The sequence below is a fragment of the Phoca vitulina genome, unplaced genomic scaffold (assembly GCF_004348235.1).
Source record: "Phoca vitulina isolate PV1807 unplaced genomic scaffold, GSC_HSeal_1.0 scaffold41, whole genome shotgun sequence".
Lineage (NCBI taxonomy): Eukaryota > Metazoa > Chordata > Mammalia > Carnivora > Phocidae > Phoca > Phoca vitulina.
In genome coordinates this window covers 2,928,046-2,947,153 of record NW_022589744.1, presented here as the reverse complement: position 1 = coordinate 2,947,153, position 19,108 = coordinate 2,928,046, and the positions used below count along the sequence as shown (strand labels likewise).

The window sequence follows — 19,108 nt, the reverse complement described above, 5'->3', positions numbered from 1 at the left end:
ACTGTTGTCCAAGAACTGCAGCTCACACCTGAAGAGCTGGATCTTGGGAAAAACAATCTCATTTGATTCCCCAGGGGTTGGGGGGGCCTTCTGGGTAAGCAGCGGCCAAAGAACAATGCAGCCTCCAGGGCTGAACTGGGGCCCTGCTTTTCCCCTTCCTTCAGCTTTCCTAGCTAGGAAAGTTTTAAAAATGGATTTGCAGGCAGTCTCAGGTAGCATTGTGTTAGGGGGCCCAAAAACTTCAACTCAGTGTCCCTTTGTGTGGGCAAAGCCAAGGGCATGGCAGAGGTGATTATGGGCAGGGCACAGCCCACCCACTTATGGAGACCCCCAAGAGAAATCTGTTGCTCGGAGGGTAGGGCTTGCCAATGGAGGGCAGATGCAGATAGAGAGAGGGGAGATGCTAATGCCCTGGGATTGTCATTCAGGGGACAGGCACACTATGTCATCATCAGTCACTTCCACATTCATGTGAGTTTCAGGGGTTGTCAGCTGGGGCCTGGTGAGAGCTGACTCTGCTGGGGTTGGCCCAGCCCTCGGGCCACTCTTGAGAAGCTAGTGCCTGGGTCAGAGCACCCTGGGCCTGCCATCACACATGCTGTGCCAGGTCCTGGATGTGAGGACACAGGAGGCACGTGTGTGGGGATCCCAGAGACAGTGAAGGAAGCTCCCTGGCCAGGAAGTCTTGAGACAGTGCCAGGCTCAGCAGGCCCCTCTCTGGCTGCTCGGGTAAGTCACAGCCAACCTCAGCCTTAGACTGTCTCTATAAGCCAGCCTAAGGGGTGGCGCTTTGGTCTCATCCTATGGGGGAAGAAGGGACTAAGGACACCTCACATTTTTCCATATTCCTGTCCCAGAGGTCCACATGAGGTTAATTTTCTGATGCAACTGATCATGAAATTATCTGGGAGGGAAATATTCCACTGAGGAGCTGGGGCATTTCAATGCATCTCTAGAATAATGTTCAAAAAATCCTCCTTTACCTCCTTGAACATCCAAGATTCTCCTAGGTCTCAAAATGTTTCTGTTTCTTGTTTCCACCAAGAATGTCCCTTTATTTGGAGCATGTTTGCTCCTTGTCACCCTGGGGGAGGATTTCCAAGTTGTTTTCAGGTTCTAAGTCGCAGTGTGAGAATTCATATTTTATTTCTGTCAGTGGAGTGGCCTGAAGCCCCAGATCCCAGGGGAGCCCCAGCGTTAGGGAGAAGCAGATGGTGACAGACGTGGTCTTGCCAAATGCAGCTCAGATCCCCTCTTCCTCTTGGAACAAGAATGAGCCTCTTTGAGGAGGGCATTCTGGTCCTCCCTGATTCGCTCTGTGCCTGAGGGCCAGCAGAAAGAGAGGGCTTTCGCATAAAGGACTCCCCCCTCAACCACCCTGAAGGGTGTCACTCCCCAGAAGACATCAGGAGAATTGGAGGGCTGGAGGCCAGAGGGGTCACCAAATGCAGTCATCCCCCAACAACTGTGTCAGAACAGACGACCAGAGCTTGAATCCTTCAGCGGCAAGGACCTGGTCCATTTTTTAAAAAATATTTATTTGACAGAGAGAGAGAGAGAGAGGGAGGGAGGGAGGGAGCACAAGCAGGGAGAGCAGCAAAGGGAGAGGGAGAAGCAGGCTCTCTGCTGTGCAGGGATCCCAATGTGGGGCTCGATCCCAGAACCCTGGGATCACAACCTGAGCCGAAGGTAGACGCTTAACTGACTGAGCCACCCTGATGCCTCTGGTCCATTTTTTAAAAACAGAAATTTTGATAGATGTAACAGTAGATTCACATGCATTTGTAACAAATAATATAGAGAGATCCCTGCACGCTTTGCCTGGTTTCCCCCAGTGGTAACATTTTGCAAAACTATAGTATAATAGCACAACCAGGACACTGGCATTGATACAACCCATGATCTTATTGAATCTTATTTCATCTCCCCATTTTTACGTATACTTTGTGTCTGTGTGTGCGCGGCTTCAGCATCTCTGTGGGTTCATGTATCTGCCGCCACAGTCCAGATACACTTCTGGCACATCAGGGATCCATCCTTTCATAGCTGTACCCACTTCCTTCCCGGCCCCCATCTCCAATCTCTGGAAGCCGCTAATCTGTCCTCCGTTTATAAAGCGTTGTTACTTTAAAAATGTTAGGGAAGTAGAATCATATTTGGGGGGATTGGCTTTTTTCGCTCAGCATATTTTCCTGGAGATTCATTCAATTTGTTGCAAATAGTTTGTTTCTTTTTTTAAAAAGATTTATTTATTTGTTTTAGAGAGAGCGAGCGAGCGCATGGGGGAGGGGCAGAGGGAGAGAGAGAACCCTCAAGTAGACTCCCCACCGAGAGCAGAGTTGGACACAAGGCTTGATCCCAGGATCCTGGGATCATGACCTGAGCCGAAATCTGGAGTTGGCCACTTACCCAACTGAGCCACCCAGGCGCCTCCATTTTGTTCCTTTTTATTGCTGAGAAATATTCCATAGTATGGATGTACCACCATTTATCTAACCCTTCGCCCACTGAAGGACATCTGGACTGATTCCAGCTTTTTTGGGGGAAGCTGGAGTTACAAATAAAGCTGCTGCAAACATCCATGTGCAGGGTTTTGTGTGAACCCATGCTTTTTATTTCTCTGGGCAACTGGTGACGTTTTAAACAGCTCTAATTAAAGCAGATCCTTGAGGTTTGTGAGGGATCCATTTGGAAAGCCACATGCATCCTCACATTCTCAGTATTAGAAATGTTTATACAGGCTCCCAGCTTGGTCCTAAATCACATGGATCTCATGTCTGTCTAGAAGCACTGTTTCCTATGCATATTCTCATACCCCAACTTGGCTGCCTTTTTTTATTTGTATGTATCTATCCAGGTAATGAAGCTATAAAGAAACAGGAAACATTCAGACAGTTGTATAGAACAAATTGAAGGATTACATCCTAGAATAACCTTGGTGAATAAATATCTCATACTCTGTGTTTTTCACCTTTTTCAGACTTTGACCCCGTTGGTCTTTGTTCAAAGCCAAAGATTTTCCTATTGGGGGGGGGGGGCATTTCAAGAAACCCTGAAATGTTTTTCCTCTAGAGGTGTTTGCACAAGGAGTTCAGGCCTTGGGAGTCAGGCATCTGAGATTCCAGCAGGCTTTACCACTTAAACTAGCTGTGGGAGCTTGGGCAAGTGTACTAACCTCTCTGAGAGTCTCATTTTTCTCCTGTAACATGAGGTTACTACTAGCCTCTGAGTCACAGGATTCAACGAGACAGTCAATGAGACATGCTAAATACTCCATACATTTTAGCAGAAACCTCTCCGAATCGATTTAAAATAATGCAGGGCTTGGGGCGCCTGGGTGGCTCAGTTGTTAAGCATCTGCCTTCCGCTCAGGTCATGATCCCAGGGTCCTGGGATCGAGCCCCACGTCGGGCTCCCTGCTCAGCGGGGAGCCTACTTCTCCCTCTGCCGGCCGCTCTTCCTATCTGTACTCTCTATCTCTCTGTCAAATAAATAAATAAAATCTTTAAAAAAATAAAAAATAAAATAAAATGATGCAGGACTTCACTGAAGGTTGCTTCAAGGAGACTGTGAGGGGAGAATTATATCTCATTTTGCAGAGAAAATTCCAGTATGGAGGCTTCGCCCTCAAAATCAAGTTAGGGCCAGCCCTCCCAACGTCAGCCAATCAGTCTTGCTCACTCCCAGATGTGCCCCTTTCTTCCTCAATCTGGGGGGCCTTTGTCTTTCTGCCACCGCTCCCCCCCCCACGCCCCACACCCCACCTCCAGGGAATGAAGACTGGGAGCTCTTAGGCTATGTTTTGTTTTCCTTTTTGTTTTGGTTCCTGTCGTGCTTGCTGTTCGAGTGGTCAGACTGATCTGCTCAAGTTTCCACAACAGGGACAGAGATGCATTTTCTTGCTGCTGGCTGGTCATCCACGAGCTCCTCGAACAACGTCATGGTCCTTCTAGCATCGAGCCAGAACTGTGATCCCAGCCCACGAGTAACAGAGGCCCCTTACCCACCTTTGGGATGACAACTTTCTTCTTTCCTTTTCCTTTGTCTTTAGCCCTGGCAATCAACAGGAACACTGCTCTGACCCATGGCATTGGTTTTGACCAATATTTGCCATCTTAGTAGCGTATTTATGAGTCAGATGAAGAGATGTTCAGTGGGCACAATTCCCCTGGAGAGAGGAAGTGTGGCCTACACGGCTGCCCGAGTCCTCAGGAATGGGCATGCACACTTGCCCTTTGCTGGGGGCTGTATTTGCCCAACATCGGCCCAGGGGAGTCTCCGAAGCCGTCTAGAAACATCTCCTTCTCTCTCTCTCAGCTGTCTTTAAAAACCCTCCTAAAACTTGTCCTCACTGGCTGGTTGCACAGTTCTAACTGGAATATACCTCCCTGTAATTTCTACCCGGAGGCAGAAAAAAAGTCCAATTTCTCTTTCACGTAAAAACAATGCAATTATTTAGAGATAATTACCAGATGCTCCCCAGATCTTCTTTCTTAATCTTAACATTCCCACTTCCTTCAAATGCTCCTCTCAGGATGTGGTGTGAAGCTCCTGCCTTAGCATTTTTGTCACGTGTCTACATGTGTCTGGGTGTCACCCATGTAACCGAGCTTGCATGACAACATGCAGTGGGGCTGTCTCCTCCCCTCTTCTGAACTCCTAACCTCTGTTCATGTGGCCTGCAATGTTGACGGCCAGGCTCCTTCCAACTCATCAGTCTTTCCCATGCATTGTTCTGTTAATTGACATTTCCCTCATCCTGTGTTTGTAAAAGGTCCACTTTTTTGTTTTTTCTTTTTACATAAAAATTCATTTTTTAAATTTTAGTTATTCAGCATGAAACAAAAAATTGTAATTCAGAAAGAAAGTAAAATTCAGTTAACTTAGTCACATCCTTCAGGCAGCAAAACAGAATATTCATGTGAAGTGGTCTCTGGGAATTAAGATCAGGAGCTTAACTTTCTATGACGGACCATCGCTTGGCCCATCGCTCCCTCCGAGTGACATTCTTTTGACTGCTGAGTCTGTCGGTTGGCCCCTTAGCTATCCCTCCCAGTGCTGTGTCATCCAAGCAGCATGCTCTCGAGAGTCGGGTGTGAGCCAGCCATAAAGTTGACCAGAAGTGGGAGGAAGACAGAGTGGCATCTTCACTCCATTAGTGATGCCCTTTGAATTGCCCTTGGTCAAAGCTCTTTTGATTTAATTGTCCCATACGTTGCAGATACCACACACTTCTCCACGAGGACCCCAGGACATACGTGGTCAGATGTCTTGCTGAAATTCAGAAACCCTCTACCTGCAGTATATTACTGTTTCAACAATCTAGTAACCCTGACAACAAAAGAAACCAGGTTCACTTTGTCCTGACTTATTTTTAGAAGATCCTGCTGGTTTCTGGTCATTTCTGCCTCCCGCCTGGAAGCTGCAAGTGCCCTCTGCCAACACCTGGGAGAGTTCTGCTCTGATCTGCACCTGTCTGTTGGGTGCTAGGCTCCCCCTCTCAGTCCCTGCACTGAGCACTCCTCCTCTACTCCCTACTTCATGACCCAGGCCGTGTCTAGTCCTTAATACCTGGCCTGACCTTTCCTGGGTGTGACCCTCACGGGCAGCTCTGCCAGGCCTGGCCCCGACTCCCCGTTCTCCAACCTTCCCTAACTCCCAACAGCAGAGGTCTGGGCCCCTTCCATAATTTTGTTTGTTTGTTTCAACAGCCTTTATTGAGGTTCTGCACACTGTGTGAGCCAACATCACTCACTAGGAAAAGATTTTAGAGGATGCTTAGACATACCATGAAGTTTTCACATACCTATTAAATAATCTGCTGGAGTTTTGTAGAGGGTAGATATCAAGGCCCCTGGGATCTGTGGGTTTGGAATTCCCTATCTCCCCCACCTTCTTCTTCTTTTTTTTTTTTTTTAAGATTTTATTTATTTATTTGACAGAGAGAGAGAGAGAGCACAAGCAGGGGAAGCAGCAGGCAGAGGGAGAGGGAGAAGCAGGCTCCCCACTGAGCAGGGAGCCCGATGCGTGGCTCGATCCCAGGACTTGGGATCATGACCTGAGCCGAAGGCAGATGCTTAACTGACTGAGCCACCCAGGCGCCCCTCTCCCCCACCTTCTAAAGTCAGGACATTTTGGGGGCTTAAGAAAACAGGTGAGAGAAATGGCCACCACCTTTTCCCAGGCCAGGTGAGGCTCTGGAACTCTACAGGTGGGAGTCTACAGGCACGGATGGAGTGACGTGAGGGATGGGGACACTGTTCCTGCTGGGAAGTCCCCCAAACGAGGGGATTATGCCCCATTAACAATGTCTTTAAGTTACAGACAGTGGACTTAAAAGTAATCCCTGCATGCAGGCAGCTCCCTCCTGGGTCCCACCTGCAGGGAAGGGAAATGACCAGATCTCCCCCGGGGATTAAGAGGGGCTCAAGGCTGGGAGCTTGAAGAGACTTGGGGCCCAGTTATGATTTCAGCCTCATTGTGGATAAATGGCTTGTGGGCGCCGAGCAGAGAACCTAATCAGTGTTTGTCAGATTGTTTTCTGACTACAGTTAGCATTTGCTCAACAGCCAACATAAAAACAAACTCCTGGATCAAAACCATCTGATGATAAGCTGGAAACTGCTTGTACTTTAAACCAAAGTTACTTTTTGTATCTAAAATTCATTTTGCTGATTTCTAGATAAACCATGACCGTTTCCCACCCCTCCCCCACAAGAGTTGTTCCTGGCAGGGTAATTCCTCCTTGAACTTATGATACACCAATTAAGGTTTCCTCTTATTTTAGCCAAGTTTACTTCATCTTGGATAGAAAGGACAGAAAAAGGAGAGTGAAGACAAAAAAAATTCCATCATTTATTATTGTTATCTGCCACCACTGCTGCTAGGATAGTAACGAGAGTGGCCGCCATCTAATGGATGTATAGTTCGCTAGTACCTCTGGATTTGATCAAGCACCTAGGACATCCTCACAAAGAAGCCTCATATCCTCATGGAGATGTGTGGGATACATGACAGCAGAGGAAGGGAATTTGTAGCTTGTTAAACATTTATATCAAAAGGACTTTTTTAAAGATTTTATTTATTTGACAGAGAGAGACACAGCGAGAGAGGGAACACAAGCAGGGGGAGTGGGAGAGGGAGAAGCAGGTTCTCCGCTGAGCAGGGAACCCAATGCGGGGCCCGGTCCCAGGACCCTGGGATCATGACCTGAGCCGAAGGCAGACGCTTAACGACTGAGCCACCCAGGCGCCCCATCAAAAGGATTTTGATTAAGATTAGCCCAGGGCAGGGGTGCCTGGGTGGCTCAGTCGGTTAAGTGTCTGACTCTTGATTTTGGCTCGGGTATTGATCTCAGGGTCTTGAGATCGAGCCTGGTGTTGGGCTCCACACTCTGTGGGGAGTCCACTTGAGATTGAGGCAAGTTTCTGGTAGAGTGCCATAGGGCTCTATCTTAATCTACCAAATATTTTTATTAATGACTTGGATGAGGACCCTGGTGACCATCTGATAAAATCTGTGGATGATTCAAAACTGGGAAGAAGAAGTCAGAGGATAAAATCAATTGTCAAGAAGACGGATAAAGGCACTGGTCATGGAGGTAGATCTGGTTTTCCACCTTAGACTGATGAGGAAAACGAGAGAGGAACATCCAGGGGAGGCCACCTCTTAATCTTCTGTCTTCTAGGGGGAGCTTCTCTCAGCATGTCTGACCCTTTGCTGAATAATCTGTTGATAAATCAGCCTCCAAACCCCTTGAGGGCACGGCCAGGGCTTTGTCTTTCCTGGTGTTTAGTGGGGTGCCTGCTAGGGAAGAGAGCGGCCATCCCTCTGCAGGGAGGCATCTTTGCTGACCTCCTGGTCCTGGACTGGACCTGTGTTTCTGACACTCCCTCCCATCTGCAGCCCCACTTAGTGCCCGTTTTCCCTTGTGTCCCCTCAAATCACCTGAAAATTTAAAAAAATGGGGAAATGCACTGCTTCCGCCCCAAACATTCTGGCCTTTCTACACATGACTCCAGTTTAGCAGAAGCATTCCTGAAACAGAGGGGTCCTGAGTGATGGCTATCAGATAAACTACAGGATGCCCACTTACATCTGAATTTCAGGGAGACCAAATCCTGTTCTGGTATGTCCTGTGCAATACTTGGGACCTACCTCTACAACAAAATGACTTGTTGCTTATGTGAAATTCAAATGTAACTGGCTGTCAGGTATTTCTATTTGCTAAACCAAGGCAGGCAGAGGTGATTGCCAGGGGCCTCTCAGGATGCCTGGCCCAGCCCACTTCCAACCCAAACCGCCTCTCATGCAAGAGGATACGCTTCCTCCCTCACTCCTGTGGACTCCTCAGGCCCTGGGCACCTCCACTGGCCTCGGGCCTGCCCTCCCTTCGGGGCTGTATCTTGCCTCACAGGGCAAGGGGCCGACACTGGCCTTCCATCTGCCCCCCAGGAGTCCAGCTCAGCGCTGAGGCCAGCCACGGAGAGCGAATCCGACGCCGTGGTCCAGGCATCATCATTGCACCTGACGACTGTTACATCCCAGCTGTCCTCCCAGCTCTTGAACTCATTTAGCCAAGATTCATGCAGGGCTCACTATGTCACAGGACACTGCAGTGAGCCCAACAGACCCACACCTGCCCTTGCTGAGCTGACAGCCTACTAGGGGTGACCCTTCTTAAGGCTCACACAGACAAATAGAGGATTACCAACAGTGACAGGTGCTTTGAGAATACGCAACCAGAACTCTGCTCAGGGCTAGGATTCTCCTTTGAGCTGAGCCTGGGGGTGAGGAGTTAGCTAGCTGGGGATGGGGGTCAGGAAGAGCTCCAAGCAGAGAGAATAGCTGGTGGGGTTAGGGAGCCTGGCCCTGAGGGGAGGCCAGGGCACAGGGGAGCCTTTACACCCACCTCATCTCATCGGTTCCTTTTCCTGCCCAAAGTCACATGCAGGGCCAGTTTCATAATTTGCAGATCCAGTGCAAAATGAAAATGCAGTGCCCCTTTACCAAAAATGATTAAGAATTTCAAGATGGTGGGGCGCCTGGGTGGCTCAGTCAGTTAAGCATCCGACTCTTGATTTCAGCTCAGGTCATGATCTCAGGGTCATGAGATCGAGCCCCATGTCTGGCTCTGCGCTCAGCATGGAATCTGCTTCAGATTCTCTCTCTCCTTCTCCCTCTGCCCCTCCCCTGTTCGCATGTCCTATAAATATAATATAATATAATATAATATAATATAATATAATATAATATAATTTCAAGATGGTGACAGCAGAGCATTAAACCAAGCACGGCCTCTTCTGAGCACAGGCCCTGTGTGACTGCCCAGATTACATACCTGGGAAGCTGGTCCTGGTCTTGTGATTCATGTGTGTCAGGTCTAGGGCTGGATCTGAGTTTTCTATCAGGAAGGTATTCTTCAAGGCCAGTGATTGGAGGCCTCAGAGCAAGCCAGACAGACAGACACAGCCTGGCAGATGTGACCCTGAGAACTGGTTGATGCTTCACCTTCTGCCTCCATTTCCCCATCTCTGACAGCGATCCTGACCCCACGTGTAGAGGACTGATAGCAGCCCCCACAGATATCAGGTCCTAATCCCTGGAACCTGTGAACGTTACCTAATATGGGAAAAAAAGGTCTTTGCAGATGTGATCAGTCAGAGATCTTGAGATGGAGAGATTATCCTGAATTATCTGGGTGGGTCCTAAATGTCATCACAAGTGTCCTTAAAAGAGAGGCAGAGGGAGATTTGACACACAGGGGAGAAGGCAATGAGAAGATGAAACAGAGGGACCTCTGAAGATGCTGGCCTCACAGATGGGTGTGATGCGGCCACGGCCACGGATGTCGGCAGCCCCCAGAAGCTTGGAGAGGCTGGAGCTGGGGCCTCTGAAGGGAGTGTGGCCCTGCGGACACCTTGGTTTCGGTCCAGTGGTACTGATTTTGTATTTCTGCCCTCCAGAACTGTGAGAGAATAAGTTTGTGTTGTCTTAAACCTCCAAGTTTGTGGGGATGTGTTACAGCAGCTCCAAGAAACTAAAACACCTGCTTCCTAGGGTTTTTAAAATAACAGCTTTATGGAGATGTAGTTCATACACCATACCATTCAACTGTTTAAAGTGTACAATTCGATGGTCTTTAGTCTACTGACAGAATTGTGCAACTATCATCACACTCAAGTTTTAGAACTTTTTTCTCAATGCTTTTTTTTTATTTATTTTTTATTTATTTATTTTTTTAAAGATTTTTTTATTTATTTGAGAGAGAGAGAATGAGAGACAGAGAGCATGAGAGGGGGGAGGGTCAGAGGGAGAAGCAGACTCCCTGCCAAGCAGGGAGCCCGATGCGGGACTCGATCCCGGGACTCCAGGATCATGACCTGAGCCGAAGGCAGTCACCCAACCAACTGAGCCACCCAGGCGCCCTCAATGCTTTTTTTTTTTTTTTAAAAGATTTATTTATTTATTTGAGAGAGAGAGAGCACAAGCGCACAAGCGGGAGGGGCAGAGGAAGAGGGAGAGAGAGGATCTCAAGCAGACTCTGCATTGAGTGTGGAGCCAGACTTGGGGCTGGATCCCAAGACCCTGAGATCGTGACCTGAGCCAAAACCAAGAGTCGGGCGCTCAACCAACTGTGCCACCCAGGAGCCCCAACTTTTAGAACTCTGTAAGCACCCCTACAAAGAAACTCCCTACCCATTAGCAGTCACTCTTATTTCCTCCAACTCCCCTGGCCCTCGGAAACTACTCATCTACTTCTGTCTCTAGAGGTTTGTCTATTTTGGACATTTCATATATATAGATATAGAGTCATATAATACGCGGCCTTTCATATTTGGCTTCTTTCACTTAGCATGACATTTTCAAGGTTCATCCATACTGTAGCAAGTTTCATCCATACTTCGTTCTTTTTTCTGCCAAATAATATTCTATCGTATGGATATACCACATTTTGTTTATCCATTCATCAGCTGATAGACATTTGCATTCCTTCTACTTTTTGGATATTATTAATAATGCTGCTATATTTTGCATGTAAGTATTTGTGTGAACATGTTTTCATTTCCTTTGGGTCTATACCTAAGAATGGAATTGCTGCTGGGTCACTTGGCAACTCTATTTGCAACCTTTCCAGGAATTGCTGGACTGATTTCCAAAGTGGCTGCATCATTTTGCAATCCTACCACTCACGTGTGAGGGTTCCAGCTTCCCCACATGCTCACCAACACTTATTATTGTCTGTCTTTTTAATGATAGTTATTCTACCGGGTATGAAGTGATATTTCATTGTGGTTTTGATTTACAATCCCCTAATGACTAATGATGTTGAGCATCTTTTCATGTGGTTATTGGCCAAATATTTATTCAAGTCCTCTGCCTATTTTTTTAAAAAATGGTTGTCTTTTTGTTGTTGAGTCGTAAGAGCTCCTTATATATTCTGGATCCTCATCAGATAGATGATTTCCAAATATTTCCTCCCATTCTGTGAATTGCCTTTCAACTTCTTGATGGTGTCCTTTGCCACACAAGTTTGTAATTTCAACGAAGTCCAATTCATCTCTTTTTTGTTGGTTGCACTTTGGGGAACAGAATGCACAAATACCTGTAGAGTGTTTTCATTTTGGCACCTGAGACATGGTAGTGCTCTTGGTCCTATTCCCAGGCCAGTGCCTGGGCAACTCAGAGCAGAACACAGCAGACTCCTTGGCCCCTTAGGCTGTTGTGTGGCTGATTGTCATCAGGGCCAACTTGTCCATTAGACACAGGAAGCACAGTGCCAGGCTCCACGATACTTTTAGGGGCCCATGAAGAAAGTTATTTTGTAATCAGAAGAATAAAAAGGAACTTTAGGTCAAAGAAATGTTTTAATATAAATATAACTCTAATACATTCTTGCTTATACAATGGAGTTGTAAAATATAATTTTTTTTAATGGAGGAAGGTGCCTGTGAAGACAAAAATGCCTACAGCCATGAGTTAAAATACAATCTTATCCCCTGTCACTGGAGGGGGGCCTCCAGCAGGGGATGAAACAGCATTGACCCTCTCCCCCTACCCTACCTCACCCCCCCACACACAAGGTTTCCCCCTGCCTCCCTTTGGCCTAGCGGCCCATCTCTGTGAGGCAACTGGGGCTGTGAGAACAGCACCTGGGTGGGCATTGAATTAGGGCCTTTGGGCTCCTCCCCTTGAGCTCATTAAGTTAAGTTGAATTAAGTTGAGTTGAGTTGCCAGAGCAGTAATTCAGATCAGGTGAGCTGGGGGCCAAACCAGACCTCTAACTGTTGTTACTGTGTTCTCAGTGTGCCCTGCTGGTTACCTGTGCTTTGATCTTCGTAACAAGCCTGTGAGATGGGTAGAATGGGCATATTATCCGCATTTTACAGGCAAGGAAAGTGAACCTCAAAACACGGAAGCTATTAAACTGCAGAGAAGGGACTGGAACACCAGGCTTAGTCTTCCATTGCGGTGACCTCCAAATTCAGCAAATGGGGGCTTAGTCCTGCTCCTGGACTCACCAAGGTTCCTGAGGCAGAGCTGTAGCCACCGGCTGGGGGAATGGTCAGTACCTTCTTGCCTGTCACCGTGGTCATGAAAGAGATGGGTGGTCAGCCCTGCCTGGTGCTGTAGCTCTCGGACCTGCTGCCTCCCCCGCAACTTTCCCGACCCCACCCCTGGCTTCTCAGAAAAAGCACTTCCTGGGGTTTATTACAGCAGTTTCTTCCCGCGGTTAATGAATTGCTGTGTTCCAGATTTGTGTGACTTCCCTGGCGTTGGAAGGCAGAAGACAGCATGCAGAAACCGCTCTGTTCTTCAATTCCCTCTCACCAAGAAGAGGAAGAAGGGAGCAAAATCATTTGAGGAACTTCTTTCTTTCTTTCTTTTTTTTCTATTAAGGAGTCCACTAAGGACAAAGGGCAGGAAGGGGAGAGCTATGTGAGGGCCACACACATATAAAAAGCCACTCAATTTATGATTTTTTTAAAAAAGTGAATTAGAAAACCTTCCATTTATACATTTTTAATTTTTATTAAGACATTCATACTTCACAAAGGGTAAGGAGCCTGATCATCTTTTCAATGAATAAAATAAATGAGGGAGGATATACACTTCTGTTCTTACATCACAGCCAGGGGCAAGAGAGGAGGAAGAGATTGCCTTGAGAGCTAGAAAGAGGGGTTCCCGCAGAAAGAGAGAGGGAGATAGACCCACGGGGTGGGGGTGGGGCTCTCCCGTGAAGGATCAGCCTCGTGTGGACTTGGCTCCCGGGCCGTGGGGTGGACACAAGAGACATTCCAAATGATTTCTAACACCCGAGGCACAGCTTTTATTTTAGAATTTAATTTCCTAATTTGATTTTTAATAGGTAGTACATTAACATGACTTAAAAAAACTAAAAGAGACACAAGGTTCCTAAGGAAAAGTACACTAAAACTATACAACATTGTTGTTTATGGAGAGAGATGCTGTGTCACTGGGCCGGAATACTCTCGGTCGGGTTAAAATGTCACTTCTCCCCAGATTGGTTTGCAGATTCAGTGCAACTCCAGTCAAAATCTCAGAAGGCTTTTTTTTTTTTTTTTGGTAGAAATTGAGAAGTTGATTTTAAAATTCATAAGGGAAGGTCAAGGGGCCTAGAATAGCTCAAATTGAGACAGACCAAGGGACAGGACTCCAAGCCCTCAACCCAGACCCCAAAAGTCCAGCATTCCTTTTTTTGTTTATTTTTTTAAGATTTTATTTATTTGTCAGAGAGAGAGAGAGCAGGAGCAGGGGGAGGGGCAGAGGAGGAAGCAGGCTCCCCGCTGAGCAGGGAGTCCCCCTAGGGTCTCCATCCCAGGACCCCGGGATCATGACCTGAGCTGAAGGCAGACGCTTAACCCACGGAGCCACCCATGCGTCCCTCCAGGGCCCCTTGATGGCTGAATCCCTGTGCGGATCCTGCAGGAACATGGATGTAGGCTGTTCACAGGAGGAGGACTCCACTACCAAGACTGGTGGAGACTGAACCAAACCAGTCTGCGCTCAGGAGGGCCCCAGCACTGACCTTTCACTGACTTTCCCCCTCATCACAGGACTAAAAATCACACCCTGGGTGGAGATTTCACATGCCAACCAGATGAGCGATGCATGACAAAGCACGTCCTGTCCAGTGCCTGTGCTCCCCAGTTCCTGCATCTCCACGCCCCCCCCCCCCCTTTACCTGTTCCAGCCACTCCTTTCCTGCCTCAGCCTCTTGACAATCTTTCCCTGGCCTTTGCTCAGAGAGCCAGCAGGAGGGACCCTTCCCTTTGTGTTGTCTCCCTGGAGCTCTAACATAAGCCCAGTCAAAGCCCTGTCTGGAACTTCCAGTTTGGGCTCTCTGTTGCTTGGAGAGCCCCAGCACCCGAGCTGGTAACGTGTGGAGCCACCGGAACTCTCAGACATCGTTGGCGGGAGTGTAAGATGCTGTAGCCGCTTTGGAAAACAGTTTGGCAGTTTCCTGAAATGCCAGACATACACCTACCACACCATTATTTACCCAGGAGGAATGAAAGGGTCCGTCCATACAAAGGCATGGTCATAGCAGCTCTCTCTATGAGCTCAAAATTGGAAACAACTCAAATGTTCATTAATAAATGATGATAAGCAAACTGTGATATATCCATGCAATGAAATACCACTCGGCAATAAAAAATTAATAATTGATGACGCTGATTGAAAGAAGATAGATGCCCCCCCCCAAAGTATATACGGTATAATTCCGTTTTTATAAAATTCTAGGAATGCAAACTTAACCATAAGGACAGAAAGCAGGTAAGTGTTTGCAATGAGGGATGGTGGCTGTGGGATGGATATTAGAGAGGTTACATATTAATTTACATGTTAGAGAGGTTAGCTCTTTGTCTATGATATAAATTGCAAATATTTTTTCCAGTTTGTATTTTTTTCTCTTGACTGAACTTTTTTTGGGGGGGAGGGGAGAACTCTTTTTTCATGGAGTATAATTTGTCAGTCTTTTATAATTTCTGGATTTTAAGTCAGAGTTAAACCAGCCTTCACCATTCCAGGGTCATGAGGAATTCCTTCACGTTTTCTTACAGAACTCCTATGGCTTCATTTGTCCTTTCAGATGGTTGGTCCATTTGGAATTAATCCTGGTGCATGGTGTGAGTGGTGGGATACAGTTTTTTTTCTGCTTTTCTTTTGAAATATTAACACTTATTTTGAAATGAAGTTTTATTTTCTCATGGTGTTCTAAAACGATTAGCATTGTATAAGAAACAATGACTAAGTCCTAGAAGTTTACTTTGGGACTTAGGGGCATCGGGTGGGGCATTTACCACCATTGCTTGAACGTCACTTTGAGAAGCAAAAGTTGGTTAGTCTGCTGTAGGTGAAAGTTATCTTTGAAGCCAACATCTATTTTAGGACTCATGGTATTCCTTTTTTCTCGACAAATAGAAATTTGGTGGGTGGGTGGGGGTGATTTCCAGTAGGTTGCTAAAGGAGAGAGTTTACAGTGGGCAACAGAGAATACCAAACACCAAAAGTAACTGACACAATAGAAAATGTTCTTTTATGCTGCATGGCTCTTCAATAGCTCTTCTCATAACTTCCACTGAACCATAGATCAGAGAGAGGAGTTGTTCGCTAGCTGGAAGCCATCACTTCTTGGTATTTGCCCTAGGGCAGAGAAGTCTGGTTTCTATTTGTCCCGGTTCCAATCTGACTTCGCTTTACCCATGGGCGTATCAGAGGGTAGCGTTTCAGAAACAACACGGCTCTCTGACCTCAAGGCAGTAATAATCTAATTCAGACAATACTGTTAACTTATCTTCATTCACCCAATCATCCACTGTACTAACGTATTTTTGTTTTTGTTTTTTTGAAAGAGAGAGAGAGGGTGGGGACTCTCCAGGTGGAGGGAGGGGCAGAGGGAGAGAGAGAATCCCAAGCAGACCCTACAGCCGGCTCCCGCTCGAGCTGATGCAGGGGTTCGATCTCATGATCCTGAGACCGTGACCTGAGCTGAAATCTAGAGTTGGTTGCTTAACCCACTGAGCCACCCAGGCGCCCCTCTACCAATGTTTTTTGACCACCTACTAGGTACCAGGCACTGTCCCTGTTACCATGCAGCCAGCAGTCCACTTGGGGGAGGACAGGCCATTATGGCACACCATAGAAAGTGTCTCACAGAAGGAAGGCTAGGGAGGTGAGGAATGCAGAGGGGGATGCAGAGGAAGGGCAGCTCAGTGTGGGGGAGACAGGAGAGAATCCTGGAAGAGTGGATGCCTAAACTGAGTTACGATGCATGGGTAGGAATAGGCCAGAAAAGGAGAGGGGAAGAGTCCTCCAGGCAGGGGAACAACATAGACAAAGGCGTAGACACGTGATGTGTCCTGGGAACTATAAATCCTAGCAATCAGAATGTAGGGGCCAGGAAAGAATTGGTGAGAGACCTGGCTGGAAAGGTAAGCAAGGGCTGGATTGTGGAGGATTGTAAACTGACTTTCTGTGGAGGACAGTGGGGAGCCATCACAAGGTTTCAAGCCAGGGAGTGAAAGGAACTGATTTATATCTCAGAAAGCTCCCTGTGGCCTGATATACTCTGTGTATATTTAAAGGTAGAGGCTGGGGCTGCCTGGTTGGCTCAGTCCGTAGAGCATGTGACTCTTGATCCCAGGGTCGTGAGTTCAAGCCCCACACTGAGCATGGAGCATACTTAAAAAATAAAATAAAATAAAATAAAGGTACAGGCTGGAGGGGGCCACCAGAAAACATGCATGTCTCACAGAGCTGCCTTTATCCACCCTGAAACCAACTGCAGAAGCCAGGGACAGCCTCCTAGGAACAGCAGGTTCCAAGCTGAGTTTACCCCAAGGCAGCTGGTCTGTCTGACGAACCTGCAATTTTCTGGAGAAGTCAGCCCTGTCCCGTAGCATTGCCAGGAAAGACAGGAGGTCCAGACTTATGCTGTGTGGAGAGAGACCCCTGGGCAGCGGGGAGTGGGGGTGATGCGCTCAGGAAAAATTGAGACATCTTGTTGGGTGTCCAAAGAGAGAAGCCCTTTGGGTAGAGGTTGGAAAGAGGGAAGAACCCTCTCACCCTGCCATGATAAGGGGCTCCAAACCCAGGTGAGACAGGAGGGTCAGGGGCACTAGAGGCAAATGTCACTTGTGCCTTTAAAACAAAGAGTCTGCGTTCAGTGGCCCCTCAGGAAGGCCAGTCATTTCCTGAGGAGATATCAGGCTGGCCCATGCTTCATTGTTTCCAGCTTCCAGCAATGGCCGCCATTACCTGACCAGCAATACAGCCCGTCTCTCTGTGGCGCCAGAAGTTACCAGAGTGGTTTCTCTGCTTTCACAGGGCAGATTTATCTGGGCCACACGGGAAGCGTCTTCTGCCCCAGGGGCATGGCCCAAAGGCAGAACTAAGTGCCCCGAAGTCTTGGCGCTCAAGATGCAGCTGGAGTGGGCCCAAGAAGGCAAGATGTGGCTAGGACTTCTGCTGATGCTTCTGCTTTGTGAGTTTTTAATTCTCTTCCCACATTACTTAAACTTCATGAGAATCGAAGCTAATGGAATCAACGTATTTCTTCTGTCTTTTCCAGGTCCAAGCCTTGAGGGACAGGAAAACTGTAAGTTACCAAGTTTTTACCTAGCTTCGCCGTGTCTTTTCATGATTCTTAAAACTCACATCAAATTGCTTGGGTTTAATGTTTATGACAACTGAGAAAAATATTCCAATTGAGAGCTAACGTTTATTCCCTTCTGGCATTTTTAGAAGGCTTTTAGAATAAAACACTCGCTCTAAGCCAAGTTCTAAACAGCATGTTCTAGAAGTCGCATACATTTTTTTCTAAAAACTAGTGAATTGCTATTTGTTTGGATTGGAAGCTGATAAAAAAAGGAGTGGCTCCATATTTTATTTTTTGTTGTTTTACCATAAATTTCTTATTTTCATAGTCTCCCCATCCCCCATTGTTTTTTAATCACAAATGAGATGTAATTAATTTGTTAGATTCATGAGGACAGACCATAATTTAAATTGTTGTTATGATTTTGTCTTCTCTAAGTGATCTAAAACAGATATGGGATTTCCTTTCCCATTGACCTGCGGAGCTATGATTCTATCTGTAATATTTTGCGCTGTGCACAGGAAGGGGGCTTTGCCTATCTTTAAAGTTTGGTTTATCATCCCCTTTGGAGCTAGTTTTGAATCTTTAAGATAAGATGCTCGGCTGCGTCTGGAGGCTAAATGGGGGAGAGCCCACAGAACAGGATCCCCTCATCAGAGGTCACTTCACTCCACAAAAGAAGGGGGGTGACCAGCTTGCGGACAGTTGTACAGCTCTTTGGAGATGATGTACATGGATGATGCTGGTTTGCTGAGCCCAGGCTTTGACCAGTGGCTCCAGGATTGGGAAGGCTAGCGCGGCTACTAGCAAAGCCAGTCTGCGGGTCTCCTGCCCCAGCGTCCATGTGCTTTGGCGGGCATTTGACCCCCCCAGTAAGCAGTGGAGGCAGGATATCTGTTATCTTCCTGCCATCCTAACAAGATGTCTCTGCCTCAGAAAAATAACCGACTGGACCAAGTGAGAGCCAGTTAGCAGGGCATCAGCACTAGAACCTCTGCTGTCTGAACGATGGCTCTCTGTCTGAGGCCAGAAGCCCAAACTCAGATCTTTTAAAGATTTTTATTTATTTGACAGAGAGAGACACAGCGAGAGAGGGAACACAAGCAGGGGGAGTGGGAGAGGGAGAAGCAGGCTTCCCGCTGAGCAGGGAGCCCGACGCAGGGCTCGATCCCAGGACCCTGGGATCACAACCCGAGCTGAAGGCAGACGCTCAACGACTGAGCCACCCAGGCGCCCCGCAAAACTCAGATCTTTAAAACTGCTTTCACCTGGCCTCTTTGAGCCTTTTTCCTAATCTGTAAAATAGGAATGATAAGAGAATTGATCCCATAGAGTCAGTCTGAGGATAAGATGAGATAAGAGGAGGTGGCTCACCCACCACGGCATGCAATGACTAAGGATAGTTTACCATCTGGTCCTAGCCCTCCACAATCATGGCCCCTGCGTGCCAACCCCCCCCCCCCCCCCCCCCCCCCCCCCCCCCCC

At 47.4% G+C, this 19,108-nt stretch overlaps 1 protein-coding gene across 3 annotated transcripts in view; it reads left to right on the top strand.

The window, feature by feature from the left end:
* Nucleotides 1-496: 496 nt before the first annotated feature.
* PECAM1 (platelet and endothelial cell adhesion molecule 1) overlaps nucleotides 497-19,108 on the top strand; it is a 73,045-nt gene continuing 54,433 nt past the window's right edge. The window contains exons 1-3 of one of the 3 annotated variants that reach the window (XM_032429505.1): nucleotides 497-729; nucleotides 17,353-17,509; nucleotides 17,597-17,623. In XM_032429505.1, coding sequence (XP_032285396.1) covers nucleotides 17,446-17,509; nucleotides 17,597-17,623 — 91 coding nt within the window. In that variant the 5' untranslated portion in view covers nucleotides 497-729; nucleotides 17,353-17,445. Of the gene's footprint in view, nucleotides 730-16,822; nucleotides 17,510-17,596; nucleotides 17,624-19,108 lie in introns of those variants that run through there. The other 2 variants (XM_032429507.1, XM_032429506.1) reach the window with 2 other exon arrangements.